The sequence below is a fragment of the Ipomoea nil genome, unplaced genomic scaffold (assembly GCF_001879475.1).
Source record: "Ipomoea nil cultivar Tokyo-kokei standard unplaced genomic scaffold, Asagao_1.1 scaffold0302, whole genome shotgun sequence".
NCBI lineage: Eukaryota > Viridiplantae > Streptophyta > Magnoliopsida > Solanales > Convolvulaceae > Ipomoea > Ipomoea nil.
Genome location: NW_017616730.1, coordinates 3,203,335 through 3,230,264, shown reverse-complemented (window position 1 = coordinate 3,230,264; position 26,930 = coordinate 3,203,335). Strand labels below are relative to the sequence as shown.

At 34.1% G+C, this 26,930-nt stretch overlaps 4 protein-coding genes and 1 long non-coding RNA gene across 6 annotated transcripts; all 5 read left to right on the top strand.

The window, feature by feature from the left end:
• Positions 1 to 26,665, top strand: LOC109163152. The gene is made up of 3 exons (XR_002051205.1): positions 1 to 11; positions 6,899 to 6,908; positions 26,453 to 26,665. It is a non-coding gene; the product is annotated as an uncharacterized LOC109163152 (long non-coding RNA).
• Positions 4,260 to 5,306, top strand: LOC109163142 (protein LIGHT-DEPENDENT SHORT HYPOCOTYLS 6-like). Its single transcript, XM_019311888.1, has 2 exons — positions 4,260 to 4,496; positions 4,527 to 5,306. Exons 1-2 carry the CDS (start codon positions 4,448 to 4,450, stop codon positions 5,159 to 5,161), a joined length of 684 nt encoding a protein of 227 aa, XP_019167433.1. The 5' UTR covers positions 4,260 to 4,447; the 3' UTR covers positions 5,162 to 5,306.
• LOC109163125 (40S ribosomal protein S4-1-like) lies at positions 15,791 to 17,908 on the top strand. The gene is made up of 5 exons (XM_019311865.1): positions 15,791 to 15,887; positions 16,340 to 16,417; positions 16,528 to 16,708; positions 16,825 to 16,922; positions 17,233 to 17,908. The coding sequence occupies exons 1-5, from the start codon at positions 15,885 to 15,887 to the stop codon at positions 17,665 to 17,667; spliced, it is 795 nt and encodes a 264-aa protein (XP_019167410.1). The 5' UTR covers positions 15,791 to 15,884; the 3' UTR covers positions 17,668 to 17,908.
• On the top strand, positions 19,453 to 21,691 carry LOC109163134 (40S ribosomal protein S4-like). Its single transcript, XM_019311877.1, has 5 exons — positions 19,453 to 19,534; positions 19,980 to 20,057; positions 20,167 to 20,347; positions 20,468 to 20,565; positions 21,028 to 21,691. Exons 1-5 carry the CDS (start codon positions 19,532 to 19,534, stop codon positions 21,460 to 21,462), a joined length of 795 nt encoding a protein of 264 aa, XP_019167422.1. The 5' UTR covers positions 19,453 to 19,531; the 3' UTR covers positions 21,463 to 21,691.
• Positions 22,830 to 25,748, top strand: LOC109163114 (glucan endo-1,3-beta-glucosidase 9). Of its 2 annotated transcripts, none has more exons than XM_019311852.1 (2): positions 22,830 to 23,277; positions 24,453 to 25,748. In XM_019311852.1, exons 1-2 carry the CDS (start codon positions 22,922 to 22,924, stop codon positions 25,564 to 25,566), a joined length of 1,470 nt encoding a protein of 489 aa, XP_019167397.1. In that variant the 5' UTR covers positions 22,830 to 22,921; the 3' UTR covers positions 25,567 to 25,748. The 2 variants fall into 2 exon arrangements, with proteins under 2 accessions (XP_019167397.1, XP_019167388.1); XM_019311843.1 differs by having other exon boundaries at positions 22,831 to 23,274; positions 24,450 to 25,748.
• Positions 26,666 to 26,930: the final 265 nt, after the last annotated feature.

The window sequence follows — 26,930 nt, the reverse complement described above, 5'->3', positions numbered from 1 at the left end:
GACCAACTATTGTTCCCATATGTACATAACTGACAAATTAATGTGTTAAATTGTAACTTTTAAAGTCCAAGAGTCAAATTTCTTTTTCATTTAAAATTCAATCGTTTATTTGACAATTTTCTATCATCTCTATAATTGTATTATATTTATGATATTATTTTCTATCATCTCACTCATGTATAGTGAATTGACAACTAATACTAAAAAGTCTCGTTCAATAAATTTAATAAATATAATTATAATAAAAATTAAACTTGTGACTTTTTAAGGAGTTAATTATTAATTTCGTCACCCATTTTGAAGTAATTTTTATATTATTAGTGTCCATTTTTCTCCCATTCCACGGAGAGGACTGACATTTGGAATCCCACTGCAATAATCTGATCCTAATAATTTTGTAAAGGCAATCAAGTTGGCTTGGAGAATTGCGCCATTTTATATATTTTGGTGCCACAAATCATACCACCGGTGAGGCCCCAAATTATTGTCATTCTTTTTTAATCTTATAATATTCTTAAACTACTAAAATAACTCAAGTAATCTTCCTTTACGAATTATTACTACTTTGAAAAAATAGGACAAATGTCAAAATTATTCTTTGTTGGATTAGTCCTAAATGGAATTGTGATAGAACAAATTGCACTTTTGGTCCTGTGAGTATTAGGGTACTGACAATTTGAGTACGTGACTTTCAAAACTCACAATTTAAACCTTTAACTATGCAATTTTTGGCACATTTGGTCCTCCGGGCCAAATTGCCGGCCAATTTTGGCCGGAAAAAGATTTAATGCTTCGAATTAATTTCTGATGAGGGTAAAAATGTCATTTCACTCTCTTCTTCTTCATTCACCCCTTCTTCTTCGTTCTTCTTCTTCTTCATCCTTGCACTTGATTTCCTCTGCAGATGTCTGGGACGAAGAACGAAGAACGTGATCAGCACTTGATTAATGTGTTTGATTTCCTCTGCAGATTTCTTCTTCGTTCTGCACTTGATCAGCATGTGTTGGCCTACTGGGAATCAATCATATTACATTTGAATATAGACATAAAAGTGATTAATTGACGAGTTGGACCACTATATCCTTGAGGGGACATCATGGTGTATATGATGTAGTTTAATATGAGATGTCAAATTATCACGGTGACTTCCTCTGCAGATGTCTGGGACTTGATTTCCTCTGTTTTCTCCTTCACAGCCCTCACTTTGAGCTTACTGAAACTGGGCTTGGAATTTGCAGAAGAGCTTGAGGCCGAGTGAAATGACGTTTTTACCCTCATCAGAAATTAATTCGAAGCGTTAAATCTTTTTCCGGCCAAAATTGGCCGGCAATTTGGCCCGGAGGACCAAATGTGCCAAAAATTGCATAGTTAAAGGTTTAAATTGTGAGTTTTGAAAGTCACGTACTCAAATTGTCAGTACCCTAATACTCACAGGACCAAAAGTGCAATTTGTTCAATTGTGATAGCACCTAATTTTTTTTTTTTTAAATTATATCTTGTCTCTCAACAACTCACAATTAGTCATTTTAGGTCATAATTTTTTGTTTTGTTTTTGTTTTTGTTTTTGTTGTTTTGTTGTTGTTGTTGTTTTTTTTTTTTTTTTTTTTTTTTTTTTTTTTTTTTTTTTTTTTTTGTTTACAGTTATAATATATTTCCCATTTTTTTTTATAAAATAATTGTAATTTTTGTCACAAGAGTAAGAAAACTATTAAATTGCATAAGAGATGCAATTTTAGTATTTTATTGATATGCAAAATAATATAAAATTATCAACCTTCTTTAATACATTTTCCCTCCACATATTCAATGTGTATTGTAAATTACTATAGGAACGTAGCTGACATATGCATGCTCTTTCAAATTATTTTTTCGATATATAGTTTTTATATTATTTATTTATTTGTGGTGGTGGCCGGGGAAATTTATTAAACAATTCAATTCATTCTCCATGATAAGTTTGATTAATATAGATTATATGCTGATATGAAACTTTTATAGGTTTGATTCTGTTCATTTCACTTTTAAAGATCAATGGATGAATTTTAATTTTATATATATATATATATATATATATATATATATATATATATAGAATAGGTTAAATTAATTACTACATTATGCAAAAATGTAATTAGGTTATCTATTTTTTTTAACAAATACAATTTATTTCCGTGAACAAGTACAAATTATGAAATTAGACCAAAAGTAATTGATATTTCAGGTAATGTGAGAACTTGGTAAGGTGGTTAAATCATAATTTAAAATTTGGTCTAGTTGTTGACTTATGTCAACACATTGCTTGGGATACTAGGCACTTCAAGCGAGAACAATCTCAAAATAAATGTTATGACAAATTTGGTCCGTCTATTTATCCCAAATCAACGATTGTAGGTTGCTTATCAAAAACAAAGGTAAAAAATACGAGATCAGTTTTATAATTATTGCAACAACTCTTTATTTTTCAGTAACTTACAATTGTTTATATATCCAAACTGATAATTCAGATCAATCATTACTTTTTACGTGAGAGTTTGTTCTCACATGAATCCTCACACACATGTAGGTTCAAGTGATAACACATGTCCCAAATAAAAATAGTGGATTAATCTCATCTATCCTCTTGGGTTGATCAAAGTCTAGACGATAAGGAAAAAATGAGAAAAAAAAAAGAGTAGAATTTTTGTAATTACGACAATGCATTTTGAAATGTTTGATAGTACATTTGTAGATAACAAGTAGTGCATACACGTTAATGCATTATTATAGATTTTGATTTTGATTGTATTGTCAATTTTTCGTTGATGCACTATCAAATATTTTCAAATGCATTGTTATAATTACATATATTTTTCCTTAATTTATAACCTTCAATCAATTTAAATGGATGGGTACCCCAATTAATTCACACTTTTTACTCACGTACGACATGTGATATTGTATGGATTTAGCAAATTTTTTTTAATGTTTACTTTATTTTATGTAAGCATTCATGTCCAAAGTATGATTAAACATCGTGTAATTTACAATAAATTTGTATACATTTTGTAAGTACATTCAGGCGATGAAACTTTGTTGCGAAATAAATGTGGATTGGGAAGTATATTGGCTGACCCTATAATCTTAGTTAATATAATGTATTCCGTATGTGCTTACTAAGATATGATCGCTTTATAATCATATTGCTGACTGTAAGTTTATCTTAAACCAATTTTCTGAGTGTGAGATTGTCCACATTTTTTGAGAAGGCAATCAATGTGCCGACTACCTAGCAAACATGGAACATGACAATTAACCAATGGGGAACAACGCTTCTAGTTCAACCTCCTAATGGCGAAAGAAACATCATTAAGCGTGATGCTATGAACATCGTTGTGAGAAGAATCTACTAATCCCGCGCACCAAAAAAAAAAAAAAAGTTAGATGAACGCTTTCTTTATTGATTATTCTCTTGTAAGTAAGTTTTAAATTTTGTAAAGAAACATTTACATAGTAAAATTTATGCTAATACTAACCTTAAATATTATGAAAAATTGAATTGTAAATAACTTTAATCAAATGAATATCGTAAACTGGATAAGACATATAAAATTGAACGGTGAGAATATAGAATTGTTATCCACACTATAATAAGCCTGACTTTACAAATGTTTGTATACTTAGTTCTCGAAGTTAAAAATATCATTTGGTCACTTTTAAGATATGAGTTGCTCGATCCTTATCAAGATGAATACTCTCCAACCATTCTTAATAGTCCTAAAGTCATACCTTACAATTTCCAACCCCATTATGATCCAATGGCATATTATCTAGTTAGCAATTAGTTGTTATATCTAGGTATTTGGCTCGCATTACTCTAGTTATATTTATAATAGTTAAATTCCCTAACAATATTTAAAAAAAAAAAATGAATTACACTTTTTGTAAACAAAACATGTATTGATTATATTACATTCCAAACTTATGAATGTAATATTCTCAATAATCTAAGATTCTTTAATTTAAGATAATGTAACATTATTGAGTGACCCAAAACATTAGTATTTATTATTGTACCATATTAGTATTAATAAAATGGATGTGTGTAGTACTGCTAGAAATGGACAGGATGATGAAAATCGCAAATGGGAAGAAAGAGTGGAGGCCCCACCTGCGTTGAATAGTAAACCCTGCTGTCACATCCCCATGGGGCCACCATGTGATTTCTTCCATCCCATCCCCCTTCCCCCTTCCCTCTCCCCTTCCTATCTCCCTCTACGTATTCACAATCTCTGCGCTTCCAATTCATTCCTTCCCTCTCATTCATTCATTCGCATTCTTTTTAACGTCCCATCACATCATCTTCAATAATCTTCTTCCTCTCCGATCACATCCTTTCCCACTGCAAAACCAGTCTGAAAGGAGGGAGAAAAAAGGGTTTTTTTTTTTTGTTCTTGATCGGTGAGAGTTGATGGATTTGGCGTCCGGTGCAGGCGCGGCGGATCATAGCGTCAGCGGCGGCGGCGGAGGCGGAGGAGGAGGAGGGGGAGGGGGAGGGGAGGGGCAGTCGTCTGTAACGGTAAGTGTTAGCGGCGGGGTGGGGGCGGCGGGGGAGGGAGGATCAACGGCGGCGGCTGCGCCGCCAAGCCGGTACGAGTCACAGAAGCGGCGAGACTGGAACACGTTCCTGCAGTATCTGCGGAACCACAAGCCGCCGTTGACGCTGGCGCGGTGCAGCGGCGCGCACGTGATCGAGTTCCTCAAGTACCTCGACCAGTTCGGGAAGACGAAGGTGCACGTGATCGGGTGCCCGTATTTCGGCCACCCCAACCCGCCGGCTCCATGCGCCTGCCCGCAGAAGCAAGCCTGGGGCAGCCTCGACGCGCTCATCGGCCGCCTTAGAGCGGCGTACGAGGAGAACGGCGGCCGCCCGGAGTCCAACCCCTTCGGCGCTAGAGCTGTGAGGATTTACTTACGGGAGGTACGAGAAAGCCAGGCTAAGGCTAGGGGAATACCGTACGAGAAGAAGAAGCGGAAAAGGCCCACTGCCGTCGCCGCCGCTGCTGCGGCCAGTAGTGGTGGCGTCACCGAAATTGGATCCGTCGGTTGTGGCGGCGGTAGCGATACTGTCGGCAAGCCAGTTACTACAACAACAACAACAGAGTATAGTAGTAGTACTACTTAGATTTTACTCTATCCGTAGTAACTAATTAATTAATTTATTTTTGAACTTCAATTACATATATTATTATTCTCTCTCTCCTAATTGTGAATTATGAGAGGTTTATTTATTCTTAATAAAACAAAAACAAAAATCTTTCTTACTTAAACTCTTGATTTACATTGTCATATCAAGATTTTCTCATGCATACTTTAAAATGGCTTGAATAATCCAAGACGAAATAATCTTTTCGGACCAAAAACCCTAATTTTCCGACCCATTTTGGATGGTCTAAAATTGCGAGTTTTCCAAATGTGGATCAAACCTGCGTATCATTCAAATTTTGGGCTAATTATTATAGTGTTGTTACTAGTTTTCTACTTTTCTATGGTTCAAAAATCAGAATAGGCTTCAATAACTCCCTATATGAACTGCCTAATTGGGTCTGAACTGGTCAGTTATGGGCTAAGGTAAATTTCACCCAAAGGTTCCTTGACAATTAACGTTACAAGGTAAATTTTACTGAAAGCATAAATTCGAGTAATGCCTACAGGCTTTCTCGTAAATCACAAAAAAATCTGAACAAGTAAGAAAACATGTGAATAACAACGTAGGCTGCAGCAAAATGCATGTATGCAAATATTAATCGTGTATGTATGTATGTGTTGAACTGATCTGGTCCCCATTGTTTGGTTGGAGGATTCTGGTCTCCCTCCAGGGGCTCTACTACTTTAGTGCATGCAGTCCTCTTATATCTGATCTGATCTGATGATCTACTTGTTATGCACACGTGCGCGTTCTTCAACTCCATCAGACATCGCATGTTACAACCTACTATATATGTATATATGTACATATGCAACATTCATCATCTTCTTCATATGGTTGGGCAAAGGCCAACTGTTAGTTGATTGGGTTACTGAATTTAATTAATTGATAACATTAGCTGATTGTAGAAAAGTGTTTGGTAAATTAGTCATTAGTTGATAGCTGATTACATGCAAAATAACTTTTTCAAAAAGCTGTTTTGAGCAGCTTTTTAAATGTTAACATTTTGGAACAATGAGTTATTACAAAACCTAATTAATCAAACACCCATATTGATTGTTTAAGCAAGTTAAATAGCTAATAGTGATCAAATAAATTAAAATTAATTGATAAGCTAACTATGTTACCAAACAGGTCTTCATCTAAGTAGCTGTTCTTGGCCGCAGGGTCATGGTGACTGAATCCTGAAAGTTGAAAGGCACTCCCTGTCATATTATATTCGGAGTACTTAAAACTTATATTAACTCTCTACTAAAGAAATTAACAGTATAATAACAATATGGTTGAAAAGGTTAATTAATAAATGAAACCAAATCTGATACGATGCTGCTGTGGCTAAAATGTTTTTTTCTGGGTGTAATCTAGTATAATAAACAGCAACATAAAATATGCAGACAGCCTCATAAAAAGGATTAATTCTGCGTTAATTGCCTTTTTAAAATTATAATTTAATTATTGTATATAGCTAGGAGTACTACTAACCCACTAACATCAGTGCGAAAATGACTGACGGCCAACCGTTGCTTCCATTCCATTGATTTGTATATTCAAGCACTATTTGTAAATTATCATATCCTTAGCTTGTGATAATAGGACACACTGTGCCCACCAATAATACACCACCAAATCCAAAAATATGTTTTTAAAAGTAAATAATAAAGCCTCGGTAGCCCAAGTTGATGGAGCATTATTCTCGTACCAGACGATCAAGAGTTTAATTTTGGTCAACACCTTCTCGGTCGAACATATTGTATATATAGCATGTGCCTAGCGTTGTTTACCTCTCCGGAATAATTTGATGGTTAGTTGGGTATTACACAATATAAGAATTTGATTTACTCCATGCAATATTGAAAAAATCGCTAGGCGCCCTCTAGGCGCTTGGGGCCCACCTAGGGCGCCTAGAGCGCCTAGGCGGGCGCCTAGAACGCCTAGGCTAGGAGGCCGGATCGGCGCCTAGGCGCGATTTTTACAACAGTGACTCCATGTATACCACGAGTGTTTCCTTTGTCACCCAAAATAATAATAATAATAATAATAATAATAATGACCGAAGAAAATTATTGACCATTATTTTATTTAAAAACTTGCTTGCATCTATCTTCATGTAATTAATTATATGATATATCTGCCAGAGATCAGAATGCCGTTGTTGTGTTGTTCTTGGTCTTTGACATATGACTTCATTTTATTTTTTTCCAATAAAATTTATAACAAATAATTAAATAAGCTACATGTACCAAAGACCTTGCGATCGAGCGACATAACTGTAACCCTTGTAGCCGAGCGGCATAACTGTGGCTCTCCCAACCAAACGGGAGGTCACATATTCGTACCCTAGTGGATCGATTAACCACTAATTGATGATGTGATAAATTCACCAAGAGAAACATGTGCGTAGGTAAATATTATTTTGTGTAATAACTCAGAAATAACATAGAAAAACTAAATCACACTAGAAAAACTGTGCTATAAGTCAATTATGTTTTACACGCTCAATGTCCTTTTGGGACAACTTGGTTATAGACATACTTGAATGCGTATTGGGGATCCAATGTAGTATGCGTGTGAGTATATATGTATGGTCGCTTTCACCAAGAAAAGAACAAAATAATCAACTCATTTTCTTGGTGATCGATGTTGCAACATATATATTTGTTTGCGAATTTGGTGTCATCATTATTGCAATTTTCCTTTCTTTATCTTATCCGTCACCACCAATGATCAACAAATTAAAGTCCCCCATTTTCCATGCCACGTTACGTTACAACACTGGACCAAATACAGGCCATATATATGTATACATATACGCCCGTACTCATATATTATTTGATCTATTATCATACGGTTACAAGCAAAGTTAAGTTATTAATTGAGTATAACCTCAAATCAAGTTTGTCAAACATTTGACTTGATAATTATAAGATTATAAGTCTGACTTTTAATAAAAACTGCCTATTGACTTTCTTAATTTGAGGCGATCAACTATAAGCAATTTAAGTTGTTTTATTTTATTGTAGTTCTTTGCCGACTAAGATTACAAACGTGTTTCACTTAGAGTGAATCTTTGAGTGCGGGTTCCTGTAAATCAAAGTAAGGTTATTAATTAATTTTGCGTCAATTGACTAGTTAAGTTGTATCATAACTTAATTACCTCAACATAGTAACAAAGTAGGCAAAATGATGTTAATATCCACAAGTGTTTCTTGCAGTAGGGTGTAGCTCAAAGTGTTTTAATTTGGAAAAGTATTAGATTTGTACTGATGATTGAATATTGTGGGGATAATGTCCTTACAACATTCAATACAAACTCAAAATATTTTTCATATACATTTGGATTTCACTAGCCCATATCTTATAATTTTTCTAAGAGAAAAGGGTCAAATAGGTCGTCGTAAGAAATGAGCACGCCATCTCCGACAACTGAAAATTAAATGAGGGCCAAATTGGTTGTCATCTCCCAAGGACGACGGTGAAGGCGATCATCATGGTCGCCATCTCCAGTCGACAGAAATGGCGACCAAAAATGGTCACCTTCTCTGTCAACGGCGCCATCTTTAGTTGCCGGAGATGACCACACCTTGGTCTCCGTCGTCGATTGTTATTGTTGGACAACCGCCAGAATTTTAGTGATCTGGTATTACAAGTCACTAACAGGTAATGGGACCTTAATGAACAAAATTATGTTTGTGTACGTAATTGAAACTTTAAAAAGTTCGAGAGATTATTTAACAATTTTTTTCTAATAAAGTATATAAATTTAATTTTTATTTGATTAAAATATGATTAAACCGTTACATGCAAAAATGAAAAATCTCATCTGATCATCAGGTGGTATTTGGTGCATCTGTGCATGTTGTAGTGGAGAGCTGAGGCAGAAAAAAGTCATCTGAAACTCTGCAGAGGTGATTTTGACAGCAAAAGAAGCAAAGTCGTTAAAAAACAAAAGTGAAAAGCTGAGTGCTGTGACCAAACCCTAGCATAAAGCAGATCAGAGAGCGTAAAAAAGATTTTTGACAGAAAATTACAGAAAACTTGGAAAAGAATTGGCGTGAATGACGATGTATATTAAGGACAACCGCGTTAAATTAATATTAACAACTGTTTTTACTTTCAAGAACACTTAATAAGACAACGGTTTTTAATCATTGACTTTTGTAGAAAAGACAATGGTTAAAAACTCTTGTTAATGTGTGTAACTTTCAACAACACTCAATAGATAATGATTTTTAATCGTTGTCTTTTCTATCTTTGCACGAGACTTACAATAACAGAAATTTGATCTCAAAAATAACGATTTTTAACCGTTGTCTTATGTATATTTTTCTTGAATGAATGACCCACGTAAAAGTTTGAGTGATAGCATAAATTAGATCAAAATAAAAGGATCGAGTTATATAATTTTATGAGGTAGATAATATGATACGGGGATATAAGCACTAATACATACAAGTAGTTCTATGGAGAATAAGGTGCGTGTCTGGACTATGCAATTGAAGTTCTATTTATACTTTGATTTACGTCATAAATTCGATCTTTTTGTGACTCTAGCCGACATAATTAGGTAAACCATTAGAATCCTTATTTCATGTGCCAACTTTTAAGACTTACTATTTGAGTTATTAGGTGAGTTATACTGTCATATACAATCATATCCTATCAACGGTATATATTTCATTTATTTCGTATTGAATTGTAACACTGGATACTATGTCTATATGCATCATTTATATTGAATAACACAACTACCGGATACCAATGACAAATTATTTGATAATAGATCAGAGTTATGGTGCATGGTGTCGCAGTATAGCAATACATACATATACTAAATAAAATAACAATAATGCATGTCCCTTGGCTACATTCTACTACCTAATTATTCCTTGCAAGTGGAAGCCAGGGATTATTGATCACTGCAATTCAAGGAAACGTATAAGGACGGGCAATGGGCATGCAGGTTATTATATATGATATGATGAATAATATATATGATGGAATTATATATGCTTCTTTTAAAATGTATAATAATGTTGGTGTATTAGTCATGAAGCATGTTACCTCTATGGGCTATATTTCTATTTTAATATAAACCTAAAACACAAATATATATATTTTGGCGAGTTCAGGTGCGGCGGTGCGGCATCACCAATAGTTCAACAAATATACACCATCAACGTTAGAAAAATACACCACAAAAAACAAAAGAAAATTAGGTACGCATTGGGGGTGGTGAGTTATATGGTGTATTTTTTGGTCTGTTGTGTATTTTGTGATGTTTTATTGCATTTCATTATGGTGTGTTTTTCATACACTGTTGGTGCATATTGTTAACACTGTTGATGTTTTCTGGAATTTTGCCGCATCGCCGCACGGGAAGACCCCGCCGCATTTGAACTTTATTATATATATATATATATATATATATATATATATATATATATATATATATATATATATGGATGTGATACTATATATATTGCCTCCACCAAAAAAAAAAAAAATGCATGTGAAATGATTGTGGCAAAACTTACACTATTGAATTAGTTTTTGTGGTCTTACTAGTTAATTAGGCTGAAATTATCTCAGTAAAGATAACATTAGGATGATGTGAAAATTCAAAAGAACATTATTGTTTATTTTGGTGGGTTGTCCATGTGGCGGATTCAGGAATTTTTTTCAGTTGGGGCAAAATATTAAAGGAAAATTGATAATTAGAAAAAAAAATGAAACACTTAAAAAGTATAACCATAAATAATGTTGGATATAGGAAAATTATAAAACACATCAAAACATTATAAAAATATTCATAACAAAATATGAATATAATCAATTTGATAAAATAATTTGAATAAAAGATCCATTATAAATTACACATCTCATCTCATTATTAATATCAATGAAGATTATATTATTGTGTTGAAGCAATATGCACTATTAATAATATTGAAAATGTGAAATAATGTGAAAAGATAGTGTTAATGGTGAAAATGTGAAATAAAATGTCAAAAAAATTAGAAACAAACCACATGCTAAACTACAAATTCGAACCCTAACCTACCTTTAACCCAACCATGCGCTCTGCCAACTAGGCTAAGTCACATTCTATTATCATTTGTCTATTTTTTAATACTTATACTAAAACGTCTACTATATATACACATATACATACAAGGGTTATATAAGAGGTGGGGGTGGGGTGAGTGGGGGCAGCTGACCCCACTGTGGGTCCGCCTCTGCATGTGGCAAACAAATTCGCTAGGCAACTCCTACAATTCTCTTTTTTTTTTTTAAAAATAAAATATTATTTCTTTTATTATTATATTTATAATATAATATAATATTAAAGTGTGACTCAATTTTTTAGAGCGATATAGATTTGTAAGTATGTAGAAGAAATAATGGATAATTTATAAATTTGATATGTAGAAGTGGATCCATTTTTAAAAGTGAGAGATTTGCAAGGATAAAGATAGCCTTAGAGTCTTTATTTTAGAAATTTTGTTAAATAATACTTAATTTGTGGCAAAACTTACACTATTAACAAATATGCACGAGAGAAAAATGTGCATATTATGCTAATACTACACATGTATGTACTATATATCATGAAAAATTATGAAATTATTACCATGTAAATTCGGATCTCGCTTAATCATATCACTTGCTCTTACTATCTTGCTCTAGACACTCGATCCAAGTTGTCTCTCTCGATCTCTCTTTTACATCAACAATTATATTTATATTTAAATATACTATAGAGAAACATAATAGCGAAAAAAAAAACCCTTAAATTACAAGAAAGAGAGACTATAATGTTCCAACAATGTTTGTGATAAGCAAATGACGAATATCATCATTTGAGGAGATTCCAAACACATGCAAATCTTAGCTTAGAACACCAAAAAGCTAAGTATGGTCATCCAGTTAGTACCAAAATTTGTTTGTCAATAAACATATCGAATTAAACATCGTATTGACTTAACAAGTTTTTAGTTGTCACAATCAAATACCTACGTATATAATATAGTCTATATCTTATCCTTATTTTTTTAAAAGGCCACACGCTTAAATCCTCTATTCCAACCGAACATACGACTTTGATATATTCTTCAAAAGATTATGAATATTTTTTAAAAACTTTATTTGTAAAATTCAAATCCAAAATAGACTTTATAAATATTAAACTCTTTGCATTTAAATAACATATCGTTATTCAATATTCATCTATTATTAATTTATTATGAGTCAGGCTAATAAGTAATCAGTGCTCCAATACTGTAAGCTAGCCACGATGCCGTTTAATTATTGGTGACGTCCTCGCCTTCTAGAAGAAAGCAACGTATCATATTACCACCTAGCTGCTACTACGTACCTATGTTTTCATACTACCCAACAAGTATTTTCCATCTTGTGATAATGACAATTATAAGTGGAAGAAAAAATAAAAATGGTAAAAAAGTAATTAAGACTAAATCTATGATCTTATATATTAAATTTACGTTCTTATTTTTAATTTATTTTATAATATTCACTTTTTTTTTACCTAACACTACTATACTTTTTTCTTTTAAATGTTATTGAGTTTTTTTTTTTTTAAATAATAATAATTTATGCATGATAGAATCGGTCAATTTATGAATCATATTCGAATATAAAGTTCACTGGCACTTTGGTCGCAAATTCATTTTCTTGGCATTAGGTCACCAACTTCTATAATATTTCAGTACTACATAAGCGTCAACCCTATATGCATGGTCTTACTACTTTGTGGAGATTGGACTATGCTAGCTTTTAGTAAAGAGTCACTCAAGCTTGGTCACTGCAACTCCCTTTGTAAGGAAGCACCTGATCTTATGAATTTATGAGAGTATATTTTGTCAAGTTTCTTGTAGAGAATTGATATTTTATAAAACAAAGTGCTAGTTAATTAATTAACTGTAGAGACGAAATTTCTCGCCCCAGGCATCTCATCACACTTTAATTAAGCTTGATCATGCATTATTGCCTCCGATTTATCTATTGATTCTTCATCCTCTTGGGTGGAGAATTCATAATTTAATTTCACATTTATTTAGAGATCATATGATTATTCACCAATGCTTATAAATTTGGAATTAGCCTCATTATTGTACGGTATCGGTTATATTAATGTGGGAATCTAAGAAATTTATTCATATATGTCTGGTTTATATATAGAATCATAATCAAAATGATAACTAGATTTTTCCTTAGAAATGTGAATTAATTTGAGTCCTTCATTTATAATGATTAATGACTACAAAATAAAGGAAAAGAAAAAAAGACTTGATCAATTTCATAAATACAAATACTTTGAAAGTTCACATATTTATGAAATCAAAAGTATCTCCTTTTTCTTTTTAATGTGTTTTTTTCTTTAATTTTTTGTATTCTCCAACCGTTAAATATATTAAATCGATTTATTATTTATCTACACTTCTCACACAAAACTTTGTTATGGCCCATTCGCGGAATAAAAGCCCGTTTGCGGAGGGCCCACTCCAACGACGTTACACACACATATATATAAATGAGGTACGAAAAAAAAAAAAAAGAAAAAAAAAAGAAAAAAAAAAAAAAAGAGAGGTGCAGAAAATTGACAAACTGTATCAAGGTTCGCCGACAAGGTATCGAGAGAGTAGATTTAAGTTGAATGCGTTGCCCACCTAAATTATCTTCTATCGCTTTCTACAAGAAATATAAACACCCGGCAATCTTCTCATCTTCACAAATCAATAATTTATCAATTTAATTTAATTTGTTATGGAAAATAAATCAATCTAATATAAATCGTTTTGAATTTTTGATAGTTCATCTATTTACCACTTTCTATTATTATTAAACAAAAAGGTAATTGAGATATTTCATCAAATAAATTTTATGTAACGCAATATATTTTGACTGAATGACCATTAGCAGAACATATATTACATTTTAAAGAATCATAAGTGTCCAGGCCAAACAAAATTAATTGACCACTAAATTAATATTTTAATTTATAGTTAATATATATATATATATATATAATTGAAACGAGCTGTGTGCTTGAAAGGTAATTTGTAAGCTTTTCAAACATTGTTTGTAGTAGATTTTATGAAGGATTTTCTATAATTTTGTTGTTATTATATGCAATTGTAGGGATGTTGAGAAAATAATATTAAATTGTAAATATGTTAATATGGTATGATAGTATAATCTAGTTTTGAAAATGAGATAATATTAGGAATCCCCTACACCATTTTAATAAGTTCTTGTTTATTTATGTACCATGGTACTTTAAGTAATATAGGTGTGGTGTGGAGTAAGTATGTAAGAATTGGGATATACAAATAAATGGTTGGTAAATATGCAAGTGTAAGTAGGCGGGGTGGTGATGGTGATATGGCAATGAGTTAATTAGATTTGAGAAATTAATGGTACGTAGATACATTAATAAAATGTACGTCTATAAATAATGATAACACATTTTTTATTTTGGGGGGAAATTAAAGCAAGAGCACAATAATTTAATTCCTTAAATCAATTTAAATTGTGAATATTCAGTATGAAAATTGTATATTTTTGCATCCGAGTCTACATTGCAATGTAGATTCGAGTCTACATAATAATTTGTCGCAAATTATGCTGTGAAAAAGTGTTCATCATGTGCATGGTGAACACAGGGGTAGATCCATAATTTTTATACTGTAGATTCATAATTTTATTTTATTTTTTGAAAGCGTTGATTCATGATTTTGTTTTTCATTTGTCGTTACAGATATTATGAATCTACAGTACAAAAATTATGAATCTACAGTATAGAAATTATGAAATTATAGTATAAAAATTATGAATCTACAGTACAGAAATTATGAATCTACAGTATATAAATTATGAACTACAGTATAGATATAGAAATTATGAATCTACAGTACAGAGATTATAAATCTACAATATAGAAATTATGAATCTACAGCTTAGAAATTATGGATCTATCTCATTAACAACAAATGAAAAACAAAATTATGAATCTACGTTTTCAAAAAAAAAAAATTATGAATCTACAGTATAGAAATTATGAATCTATCTCTGTGTTCACCATGCGCATGGTGAACACGTTTCCACAGCATAACTATTAATAATTTGCCGTGGAAAACCATCCATGCTCCATAGGACAAATTATATCGTGGACCCTGGTCCAATATACAAAATTTGACTTTATAAGGTACAAAATTCATGTTTATAATACACATATAGATAAACACGATATAATGAACATGAATTCTGTGTATTATGTTAAGTGTTCATATTTGCTCAGCTATATAATACACAGAATTCATGTTCGTTATATCGTATTTATGTCTATGTATATTATGAATATGAATTCTGTGTATTGGACCAGGTCCACGATATAACGAATGTGCTCCATAGTAAGCATTAAGCAAACAAGACCACGGCCCAAGTCAACATAATTGGGCCGAGTCATTCTCACATAGATAATCGATAAATACATGTCCAATAGAATTGGGCCTAAAGTGCCGAAAATGGTTCGTAAACAAATCCAGAAATCAGGGCCGCTGCTATATATATAAACGTTTACCTGAAAGCTAGGGTTTGAGTAGACAACAGACCGCGGAGCAGCACCACCGGCAACGGCCGAACATCTCAGGGAGTAGAGTTTCAGCAAACAACCGCCAACATGGTTCTGCTCTTCTCAATAAATTTGTTTAATAATTGTTCAATGCGCTACATACTATCGTATCTATATTTTGTTATTAACTGATTTGCGCTTAGTATTCATGGATATATATTTTCGGATGCTTTCATTTTAGTATATTTCTCACATGATTATTTGAGATGGTAGCTATTTTGTCGATCTGTAACCTACATTTTAACCATTGCACTCTTCATGATTAATTTCGTAAATTTGTTAGTGTTTATTTGATAAAACCTACCAGCAGAACTGCTTTAGTGGATTTAAAATCTCGGCCAATGCTTCACAGATTAAAATCGAAATACAGTAATGGTTTTAGATGATTTATATGTGATATGATGCCAAGTGAGCCACTAAACAGCTAATTGTTGTTAAATGGTGTATGTATTCTGTAATGTCGATTAGATGTCATATTTATCTTGTTTAATTTTCATTTACAGGCTAGAGGGTTGAAGAAGCATTTGAAGAGGCTAAATGCCCCAAAACATTGGATGCTGGACAAGTTGGGTGGGGCATTTGTAAGTTGATTATCACATGCATGCTTCTTATTTTTAATGTAATTTAGGTTGGCTTGATTAATATATTAGTTCGGTTTTAACTTTGTGGTCCTTTTAACTCTATTCTCTAGGCTCCTAAACCTTCTTCTGGGCCACACAAATCCAGGGAGTGCTTGCCATTGGTGCTTATCATTCGAAACAGGTTGAAGTATGCCCTTACCTATCGTGAAGTCATTTCAATTTTAATGCAGCGACATGTTTTGGTTGATGGTAAGGTCAGGACAGACAAGACTTACCCTGCTGGTTTCATGGGTAAGTGAATTTCTAACTTATTTATGTTTATGTTTGTTATTGTTTATTGTTGAAATTAACTGTGATCTTAACTTTCTTGAAGCCTTAACATGTTTTCTGTATCTATAATCTTACAGATGTTATATCAATTCCAAAGACAAATGAGAACTTCCGCCTCCTCTATGATACCAAAGGGCGATTCCGACTTCACTCAATCAGGGACGAGGAGGCTAAGGTTAATTTGCTTGATCTCTTACCCAACTTTCTGTACTATAGAGTGTAGATGTTTGACCTTTAGCTGGTATTGATACTACTTTGTATTGCACTTTCTACTTTCTCATCATGCAGTTTCCAAGGACAACGTGTTTGCCTGTGTGGCTTTTATTCTGTTGTTAGCTCATGTATTTGTTGATTATGCTAATTGACAATGCAAATTTTTTAACTTAAGTTGTGTTGTAGTCTTTGTTAAACTTCTCATGTTTTTATTTATTTATTTATTATTTTTATGTTGAATAAATAGAAATATATCTCGTGTTTGTTTGCAGTTTAAGCTTTGCAAAGTCCGCTCTGTCCAGTTTGGAAAGAAGGGAATTCCATTCATCAACACCTATGATGGTAGAACCATCCGCTACCCTGATCCTCTCATCAAGGCTAATGACACAGTAAAGCTGGACCTGGAGAGCAACAAGGTTGTTGACTTCATCAAGTTTGACGTGGGGAATGTTGTTATGGTCACTGGTGGAAGAAACAGGGGACGTGTTGGTGTCCTCAAGAATAGGGAGAAGCATAAGGGAAGCTTCGAGACTGTTCACATCCAGGATGCCACTGGGCATGAGTTTGCTACTCGTTTGGGGAATGTGTACACTATTGGAAAAGGCACCAAGCCATGGGTTTCTCTTCCCAAGGGTAAGGGTATCAAGCTCTCCATCATCGAAGAGGCAAAGAAGAGGCTTGCTGCTCAGTCTGCAATCACTGCTTAAATGCACTGTAGGCTTTCTTCCAATACCCCATATCTGCTTTGAAGTAATTAGAGTTTGATAGAATTTTGTTTTGCAGGTTGAACTAATTTTACTTTTTGTTAGCAATAGATTTATTATTTTAATGTGTAATTCTGTCCTGTTTTCCGAATTCCTATTACTCAGTTGCATACTTTTTTCCTGAGATGGAAATTGACTGTTGGAAGCTCTACTCCTTTTATCTCAATTCCTTATTTTGGCTGTGCATCAGTTCCTTGAATCCTGCAGTTTTTTATGCTTAACCAATGCAATTGTTATTCTTGAACATTTTCTCCTATTGTTGTCATGTTTATTGTTAGATCAAAGCAAGCTCTTTACCTATCACATGAATATGAATTTGGTGAAATTAAATGAGATCCTCAACTCTATAGTATTCACGTTGCTGCTGCCAAATCCTATTCGAAAACCACTTGTGGTTTATTTGATGTTATTCAGTGTTTTCAACTTTCAATTGGGGGAAATTTAACACCTTTGAAGTGAATAGCATTACCCTAACTTAAAATGTCTTAAGATTCTAAGCCCACAAGTCACAACATCCCTTCAAAGAAGGTGCACAAGCTCAACATCCCTTATCCCCCCTTCAAAGGTGCACAAGCAATAGGCAAAAATGAACATATATCGGGTTCATTTTGCTAGGTGAACATGTTCCAAGATGTAAGCATTGCAAGCAATATTCTTTGATCTATTTATCCCCTAAAGGCAAAGGCAAATTATAATGTGGACCATGGTCTATAACAAATACAATAAATTTTAATTTTAACTTTTACCTTTGACCACCTCCCATTTGGGAGAGATGTAGAGAACCACAAGGACAAATTATGTTGTGAAACCGTGTCTATTTTGTAAGGTGGACACGGTTCGAAAATTGTTCATAATTGTGAGTATAGAGTTCAAAAATTATGAATATAGAGTTCTATAATTATGAACATAGAGTTATGATCATAGAGTTTTGTAATTGTAAATATAGAGTTCAATAATTGTGAATATGAAGTTCAAAGATTTTGAACATACAATTTTATAATTATGAACAAAGAGTTAAGTAATTATGAACATAGAGTTCTGTAATTGTGAATATAGAATTCAATAATTGTGAATATGAAATTAAAAAATTATGAACATAAAATTTTATAATTGTGAACATAGTTCAGTAATTATAAACATAAAACTGTGTTCATCTTGCAAGGTGGACACGGTTCCACGGCATAACAATCCCATAATAGCTCTATATTTCGCAAGCAAGCAAGCAAATTTGCCCAATCCCATATTTCGTAAGCAAGCAAGCAAATTTGGGCAAATTTTATGTTGTGCAAGGTGGACACGATTCTAAAACTGTTCACAATTATGAATATATACCAAAACTGTTCATAATTATGAATATATAGTTCTATAATTATGAACATATAGTTCTATAATTATGAACATAGAGTTGAGAACGTAATTATGAATATATATTTATGTAATTATTAATATAGAGATTCAATAATTGTGAATATGAAGTTCAAAAATTATGAATATATAACTTTATAATTATGAACATAGAGTTTTGTAATTGTGAATATAGAGTTCAATAATTATGAATATATAACTTTATAATTATGAACATATAATTCAAAAATTATGAACATAGAACCATGTCCACGGTTCCACAGCATAACAATTGAGCAAATACGAATTGGGCCTAAGTGGCCCAAAAGGAGCTACGTAAACAAATCCAGAAAAACTGTATATATAATATAAACAGACCATGGAAATTAGGGTTTGAATTGGCACTTAGGAGCAGCGGAGTAGGCACCACCGGCGACGGCCGAACACTCAGCTTTCCACCACCATGGTTCTGCTCTTCTCATTCATTTTGTTTAATCATTGTTCAATGCGCTATTCGTATCTATATTTTGTTATTAGCTGATTTGCGCTTAGTATTCTTGTGTGTCAGTTTTCGTCTGCTTATCTTTTAGTATTTTCTTCAGAGGATTATTTGGGATGGGAGCTATTTTGTAGATCTTTAACCTTCATTTTAACCATTGCACTTTTGAGGATGGATGATGATTAATTTCGTAAATTTGTTAGTGTTTATTTGATAAAACCTACCAGCAAAACTGCTTTAGTCGGCCAAAGCTTGACAGATTAAAATCGAAATACATTTATAGTTTTAGATGGTTTATATGCAAAATGATGCCAAGGGAGCTACTAAACTACGAAGTGTTGTTAAATGTTATTGTATGCATTCTGTAATGTTGGAAAATGTCATATTTATCTTGTTTAATTTTCATTTACAGGCTCGAGGGTTGAAGAAGCATATGAAGAGGCTAAATGCCCCAAAACATTGGATGCTGGACAAGTTGGGTGGGGCCTTTGTAAGTTGATGATCATATGCGTAATATTATTACTAATGTAGTTTAGGTTTGCTTGATTAATACATTAGTTCAGTTTTAACATAATGGTCTTTTGAATTCTCTTCTGTAGGCTCCTAAACCTTCATCTGGGCCGCACAAATCCAGGGAGTGCTTGCCATTAGTACTTATCATTCGAAACAGGTTGAAGTATGCCCTTACCTATCGTGAAGTCATTTCAATTTTGATGCAGCGACATGTTTTGGTTGATGGTAAGGTCAGGACTGACAAGACTTACCCTGCTGGTTTCATGGGTAAGTGCATGTTGTCTAACGTATGTATGTTTATACTGATATATTGTTGATTGTTGAAATTAGCAGTGATCTTAGCTTTCTTGATGCCTTAATATGTTTTCTATATCTATAATCTTTTAGATGTTGTTTCAATTCCAAAGACAAATGAGAACTTCCGCCTCTTCTATGATACCAAAGGGCGATTCCGACTTCACTCAATCAGGGATGAGGAGGCTAAGGTTAATTTACTTGTTCTCTTGCCCAACTTCTGTCCTATAGAGTGTAGATGTTTGACCTTTAGCTGGTATTGATAGTTTGATACTACCTTATATTGCGCTTTCTACTTTTGTGACATGTTTGCCTGTGCGTCTTTTATTTCATCATTAGCTCATGTATTAGTCAATTATGCTACTTGACAATGCAAATTTCCTTTCCCAAGTTATGTTGTAATCTTTGTTTAACTTTTATATCTCAAGATTTTATTATGTTAAATAAATAGAAACCCTTATGCTCAGATGACATGTAGTGACCTCTCTTGTGTGGGGGGTCATGAGATCGAAACTCAGTGGAAGCGTTGTTAACACTTTGTGCTTCATTAGGTTGAGAAAGTATGTTTGAATAGATACTACAATGTATAGAGTCAGTAGCATTCAAAAAAAAAAAAAAAATTAAATAGAAACATATGCTTTGTTTGTTTGCAGTTTAAGCTTTGCAAAGTCCGCTCTGTTCAGTTTGGAAAGAAGGGAATTCCATTCATCAACACCTATGATGGTAGAACCATCCGCTACCCTGATCCTCTCATCAAGGCTAATGACACAGTAAAGCTGGACCTAGAGAGCAACAAGGTTGTTGACTTCATCAAGTTTGACGTGGGGAATGTTGTTATGGTCACTGGTGGAAGAAACAGGGGACGTGTTGGCGTCATCAAGAATAGGGAGAAGCATAAGGGAAGCTTCGAGACTGTCCACATCCAGGATGCCACTGGGCATGAGTTTGCTACTCGTTTGGGGAATGTGTTCACTATTGGAAAAGGCACTAAGCCTTGGGTTTCTCTGCCCAAGGGTAAGGGTATCAAGCTGTCCATCATTGAAGAGGCAAAGAAGAGGCTTGCTGCCCAGTCTGCAACCACTGCCTAAATGCACTGTAGGCTTTCCTCCAATACCCCATATCTGCTTTGAAGTAATTTACAAGTTTGATAGAATTTTGTTCTGCAGGTTGAACTAATGTAGATTTCTTATTTAAATGTGTAATGCATGCTCTTCGATTTTCAGAATTACTGTTACTCAGTTGCATACTTTTTTTCCTGAGATGGAAATTGACTGTTGAAGAACTCTTCTCCTTTATCTTAATTCTTTATTTTGGGTTTGCATCTATTTCTTTAAGGTAACCAATGCAATCATTTGCTATATGCAGGCCTTTAATAAAATTTTTGAACATTTTCTTTTTCTGTTGTAATTTCTTCAATGTCATGTTATAGTTAGATCAAAGTATGCTCTTTACGTAACATTTGAATGTGAGTTTGGAAACGTTAAATGAAATCTCCAATATGCTAATTTCAGAATACAGAAAATTAAAATGTATGGTAAAGTGTCGGAGATTGCTATAAGGCTGAAGTGTTCATGATGCCGTTGCCAAATGCTGTTTTTAAGACACTTGTGGATTGTTTGATGTTGCTCAGTATTTTCAATACGATAAATTTTGTAAAGTCGAGAAAATTTATGAGTAGGTAACATCACTCTAATTTAAAGCATCACTTTCTATAACTCCATGCCCACAACATCCCTTTTAAGAATGTGCAAATTATAAATGAACCTATATTGAAGTCCATTTGGCTACGTGAACTTGGTTTAGGGTATAAGGATTGCAAGCAATTACATTGTAAATTCAAAACGATATTTCAATAGGTTAATTGCATGAATATGCATAGTGGACTTTGGTCTTCAATATAACAAACATAATTAGATTGACCATGATCCATATAGATGTATGAACCACAAACAAAAAGTATATTTTTAATATAGTACAAGTACTTTTAGTATATTAAGTGTACTTTGTATTCATGGTCGACACTCTATACAACTATGTGGATCATGATCCAGATAATAATTTGCCACAATATAACAATTGGGTGTTCTTCGGAGCGTTATGCTGTGTAACCGTGTGCACCATGCAAGGTGCACACGGAATTGGATCCATAATTTCTATATTATAAATTCATAATTTCTAAACTGCATAGTTATCAAATTATGAACATATAGTTGATTTGTGAATACATAGTTCAAGAATTGAGAATATAAACATAGAGTTTTGTAATTTTGAATATAGAGTTCAATAACTATGAATCTATAGTATATAAACTATGCATGGTGCACACGGTTGCGCATAATTTGCGGTGTTCTTCTCTTTGGGCTGTTGGAATGGAACATTACCATTTGGGCTTGTATTCGGACACAAGGCCCACGGGAACAATGTACGGACAGAAATTCAGTTTTCATTTCCATATGAGTCATCAGTCATCAGTCAATGGCAACGACCACCACCGGCCACATTTTGTGTACCAGCGACTCCACTGAGCATGTAGCCTGAGCATCATCGATGGCGTCTCCGACTGCTTTATTAGCCACATGGGTTCTATTTCTCACCGTCCCGACCCTTTTCCCGGCCACTGTGGGAGCCGTAGGGGTGAACTGGGGCAGGGCGGCGTCTCACCCTTTACCGGCGGACAAGGTCGTGCAGATTCTCAAGGCCAATGCCATCACCAAGGTAAAGCTCTCGGAACCCTACCCCGAAGCACTCGAGTCCCTCTCCGGTGCCAAAATCGACGTGACTGTAGGCATTCCCGATTCCATGCTTCGCGGCTTGAATTCCTCATTGAAGGCCGCCCAGAGCTGGGTCCATGATAACATCACCCGCTACTTCTCCGAGGGCTCCTCCCGAGTCCGAATAGAGTACGCTTGCATCCTTTTCATTCCCTACTGCTTAGTTTTGTTAAGAAACCCTGCGTTGAACTTGTGAGCATTTCCTTTGATTGATTAAATTTTGTTTTAATTCGTTTTACCTAGAGTGTGATTTTGTTGTTGTCGAGAATCCTTAGCTTCAAACATTGGGCTGCTAATCTCACTTATTTGGAGTTTGCTGCATTCATAACATCAGAATCACAGCTTTAATTCAAAATATCTTTCATTCCTTCTAACATGGAAATAAATTTTTTATACATAGTATGAAATATTGCTTATTTGTTTAAGTTATGGATGTCCGTTGCTACTTATATGAAATTATGAATCCACTTACCAATTTCCAATCAATGTTTCTGGAGAATTACTCCTATTGATTTGATACTGTTTTTGCCTTCATTGCTTAAATGCTAAATTTTCATTTCACTATATTGGAGATTTGAGTCTTCTGTATCCAACAGGAGAAGTGAATTTTATTTGCGTAAATTCATAAGTGCATTGCAGTTACCTTGTTATCTGGCATGTATCAAATACGTTTGTGTGGATTTCATCAACAAATGCAGCCATTATGCTTGCCTCTCGTCTCGTTTTTTTGGGTGACGGGGGAAACCTGCCATCACTACCTAACGGGGCGTTTGGTTGGAGGGAGGGAATTACGTGGGAAAGGAATTGCAATTCCATGAGAGATGAATTACTGGGAATAAAGCCTAAACTCCATGGAATTAAAATTCCAAGGGGGGGCATGAGATTTTAATTCAATGAAAATGAGGGAATTGCAATTCCTTCCAACCAATAAAGCCTAAACTCCATGGAATTAAAATTACAAGGGGGGCATGGGATTTTAATTCAATGAAAATGAGGGAATTGCAATTCCTTCCAACCAAACTAAGGAATTAGGTGGGAATAGAATTTAAATTCCCTCCAACCAAATGCCCTGAAAGGGGTTGTGCTAAGTAAACACAATAGGTTGCTCATGTTGGGAGTCAAACTTGTAACCTTGTGGTTACCAAATCAACAGTCTAACCAACTTGGCTGGAGTTGTCCCCGCCTCTCTTGTCTCTTTTTCTTAGAATCATATGTCGTCTTTTTATTGAATGTAATTAATGTTTGCTCCTATGTACTTGTTAGACCTTTATATCTGTATGCATTGCTAAAGTGCCTATATACAGGTATATTTCGATTGGAGATGAACCGTTCCTTCAGACTTATGGCACGCAGTTCCATCCATTTCTTATTGGGGCAGCCGATAACATTCATACTGCATTGGTCAAAGCTAACTTGGAGAAAGAGATCAGAGTCGTAATTCCATGCAGCTTTGATGCTTTCCTCTCAGAAACTGGCATGCCGTCAAGAGGACATTTCAGGGCAGATATAAACAAAACCATGATTCAAGTTCTCAAATTTCTTAGCCAGCACCAATCTCCTCTCCTTGTGACTATTTCTCCTTTTCAAAGTTATCGTCAAAATAAGAACATCTCCCTTGACTTTGCTCTCTTCAAGGAAACTGCACGCCCTCATAACTACAGTCGCAAGACCTACAAAAATAGCTTTGATTTGAGCTATGACACTCTTGTCTCAGCTTTGTCCTCTGCTGGATTTCCTCAAATGGATATAGTCGTGGGGCAAATTGGTTGGCCAACAGATGGAGCTGCTAATGCCACGTCCTCCAATGCTGAGGTATTCCTGAAAGGCCTTATGGAACACCTTCACAGCAAGTCTGGAACTTCGTCAAAGGCCACTAAACTGCCACTCGAGACTTATATTTTAAGCCTTTTGGACGAAGACAAGAGAAGCAAAGCTAGTGGAAGTTTCGAGAGACACTGGGGCGTGTTTACATTTGATGGCCAAGCAAAGTACCATGTCGATTTCGGGCAGGGCTCAAGAAAAATGGTGGATGCCCAAAATGTCCAGTACCTTTCTTCTAAATGGTGTGTAGTGAACAACAACAAAGATTTGTCCAATGCAACTGCCCAAGCAATAGATGCATGTTCCTCTGCTGATTGCAGCGCACTGTCACCTGGAGGATCCTGTTTTAACATTAGCTGGCCTGGGAATATTTCCTATGCATTTAACAACTATTATCAACAGAACAATCAGAATGCAGATAGCTGCAACTTTGGAGGCTTGGGCTTGATCACGACCGTCGACCCCTCTGTGGATACCTGCAGGTTTTTGGTTCAACTGAAGACTTCTGCTTCAGTCTCACTTCACCCATCTGCTCTTTTCCACTTGTTGACATCTCCTGTTGTATCCATTTTGATATGGCTGCTACTAAATGGAATTTGATCTAGTGTAATATCTGTCATCTATTGCAGCATTATTGACCTGTCTGGTGTGTTTGAATGTTGTGGGAGGAAACTGGGATGAGCAAAGTTAACATTTTTGATACTTTGATTAATGAATTTAGGCAATCTTCAATTTTTTTTAGAAACTCTCTTCTGATATGCAATGAGTTTAGATTGGCTGCTTGTGGTTGCTATGGACTAATGACAGTGTTTATTCAGTGTGATTGTTGTTGGCTCCGGTTAAGAAAGAAAAGTGGTTGGGTGATGGATGCAAAGGAAGGAAAATGTGGTGCAAAGTCTAGCTACTTCAAGGATGGAGATAAGAGTTAGACGTCACTTAGGAGGAAAATCCCAAGATAAGTCAAAATACACCTTAAGGGGGCGTTTGGTTCACGGAATCTTTGATTACCCCAGGTAATAGGATTACCTGGGGGTAAGTAATGTGAGATTTTGGGAATGTAAGATTACCTGATGTGTTTGGTTAAAGTTGTAGGAATGTAACATTAACTTGTTTGGTTGAGGTTATATTTTAAGTTATGTTACATCAATTACTTAAATGCCCTCATAGAAATTGAAAGGTGTAAATTACAAGTTTTTTTTTTTTTTTTTTTTTTTTTTTCATAATTCAAAATTTAACAAGATGGTTCTACTACTACTAATAATAATAATAATAATAATAATAATAATAATGATGATGATTGAATGTGTATTGTAAGTAAAGATGAAATTCAATAATAATAATAATAATAATAATAATAATAATAATAATGCAATGCGTAATTCAATAACAACAACAACAACCAACAACAATAATAATAATAATACTACTACTAATAATAATAATAATAATAATAATTGAATAATGAGGTTTATATAATGAATAGAAGAGAAATAAATGAGGGCAATTTTGGAATATTGAAAAGTAATCTCACATTACCTAACTAAAACTTGGTAATCACATTATCTCAAATATACCCCCATTTCCTACGTGGCAGTAATCTTATATTACTTACCCTCTCAGATTACCTAAACCAAACATGGTAATCTAAGATTACCTTTCTCAGATTACCAAGGTAATCTGAGATACCTTGAACCAAACGCCCCCTAAGAATCCAAGGAAAAGAAATTGCCTAAACAATATTCTTAAATTTACTACTGTCAAAGTTATCTGTCTAACAAAAATAGTAGCATTCTTAAATTTACTACTGTCAAAGTTATCTGTTTAACAAAAATAGTAGCATTGTTATTTATACACTTTAGTCAGCCCCTACGTCAATGACATTTAAGTCCAAGATGTGCTATTTTAACGCTAGATTAGCTAAAATGATGCAACTAGCCACAAGACTAGGATACTAAGTCAAATAT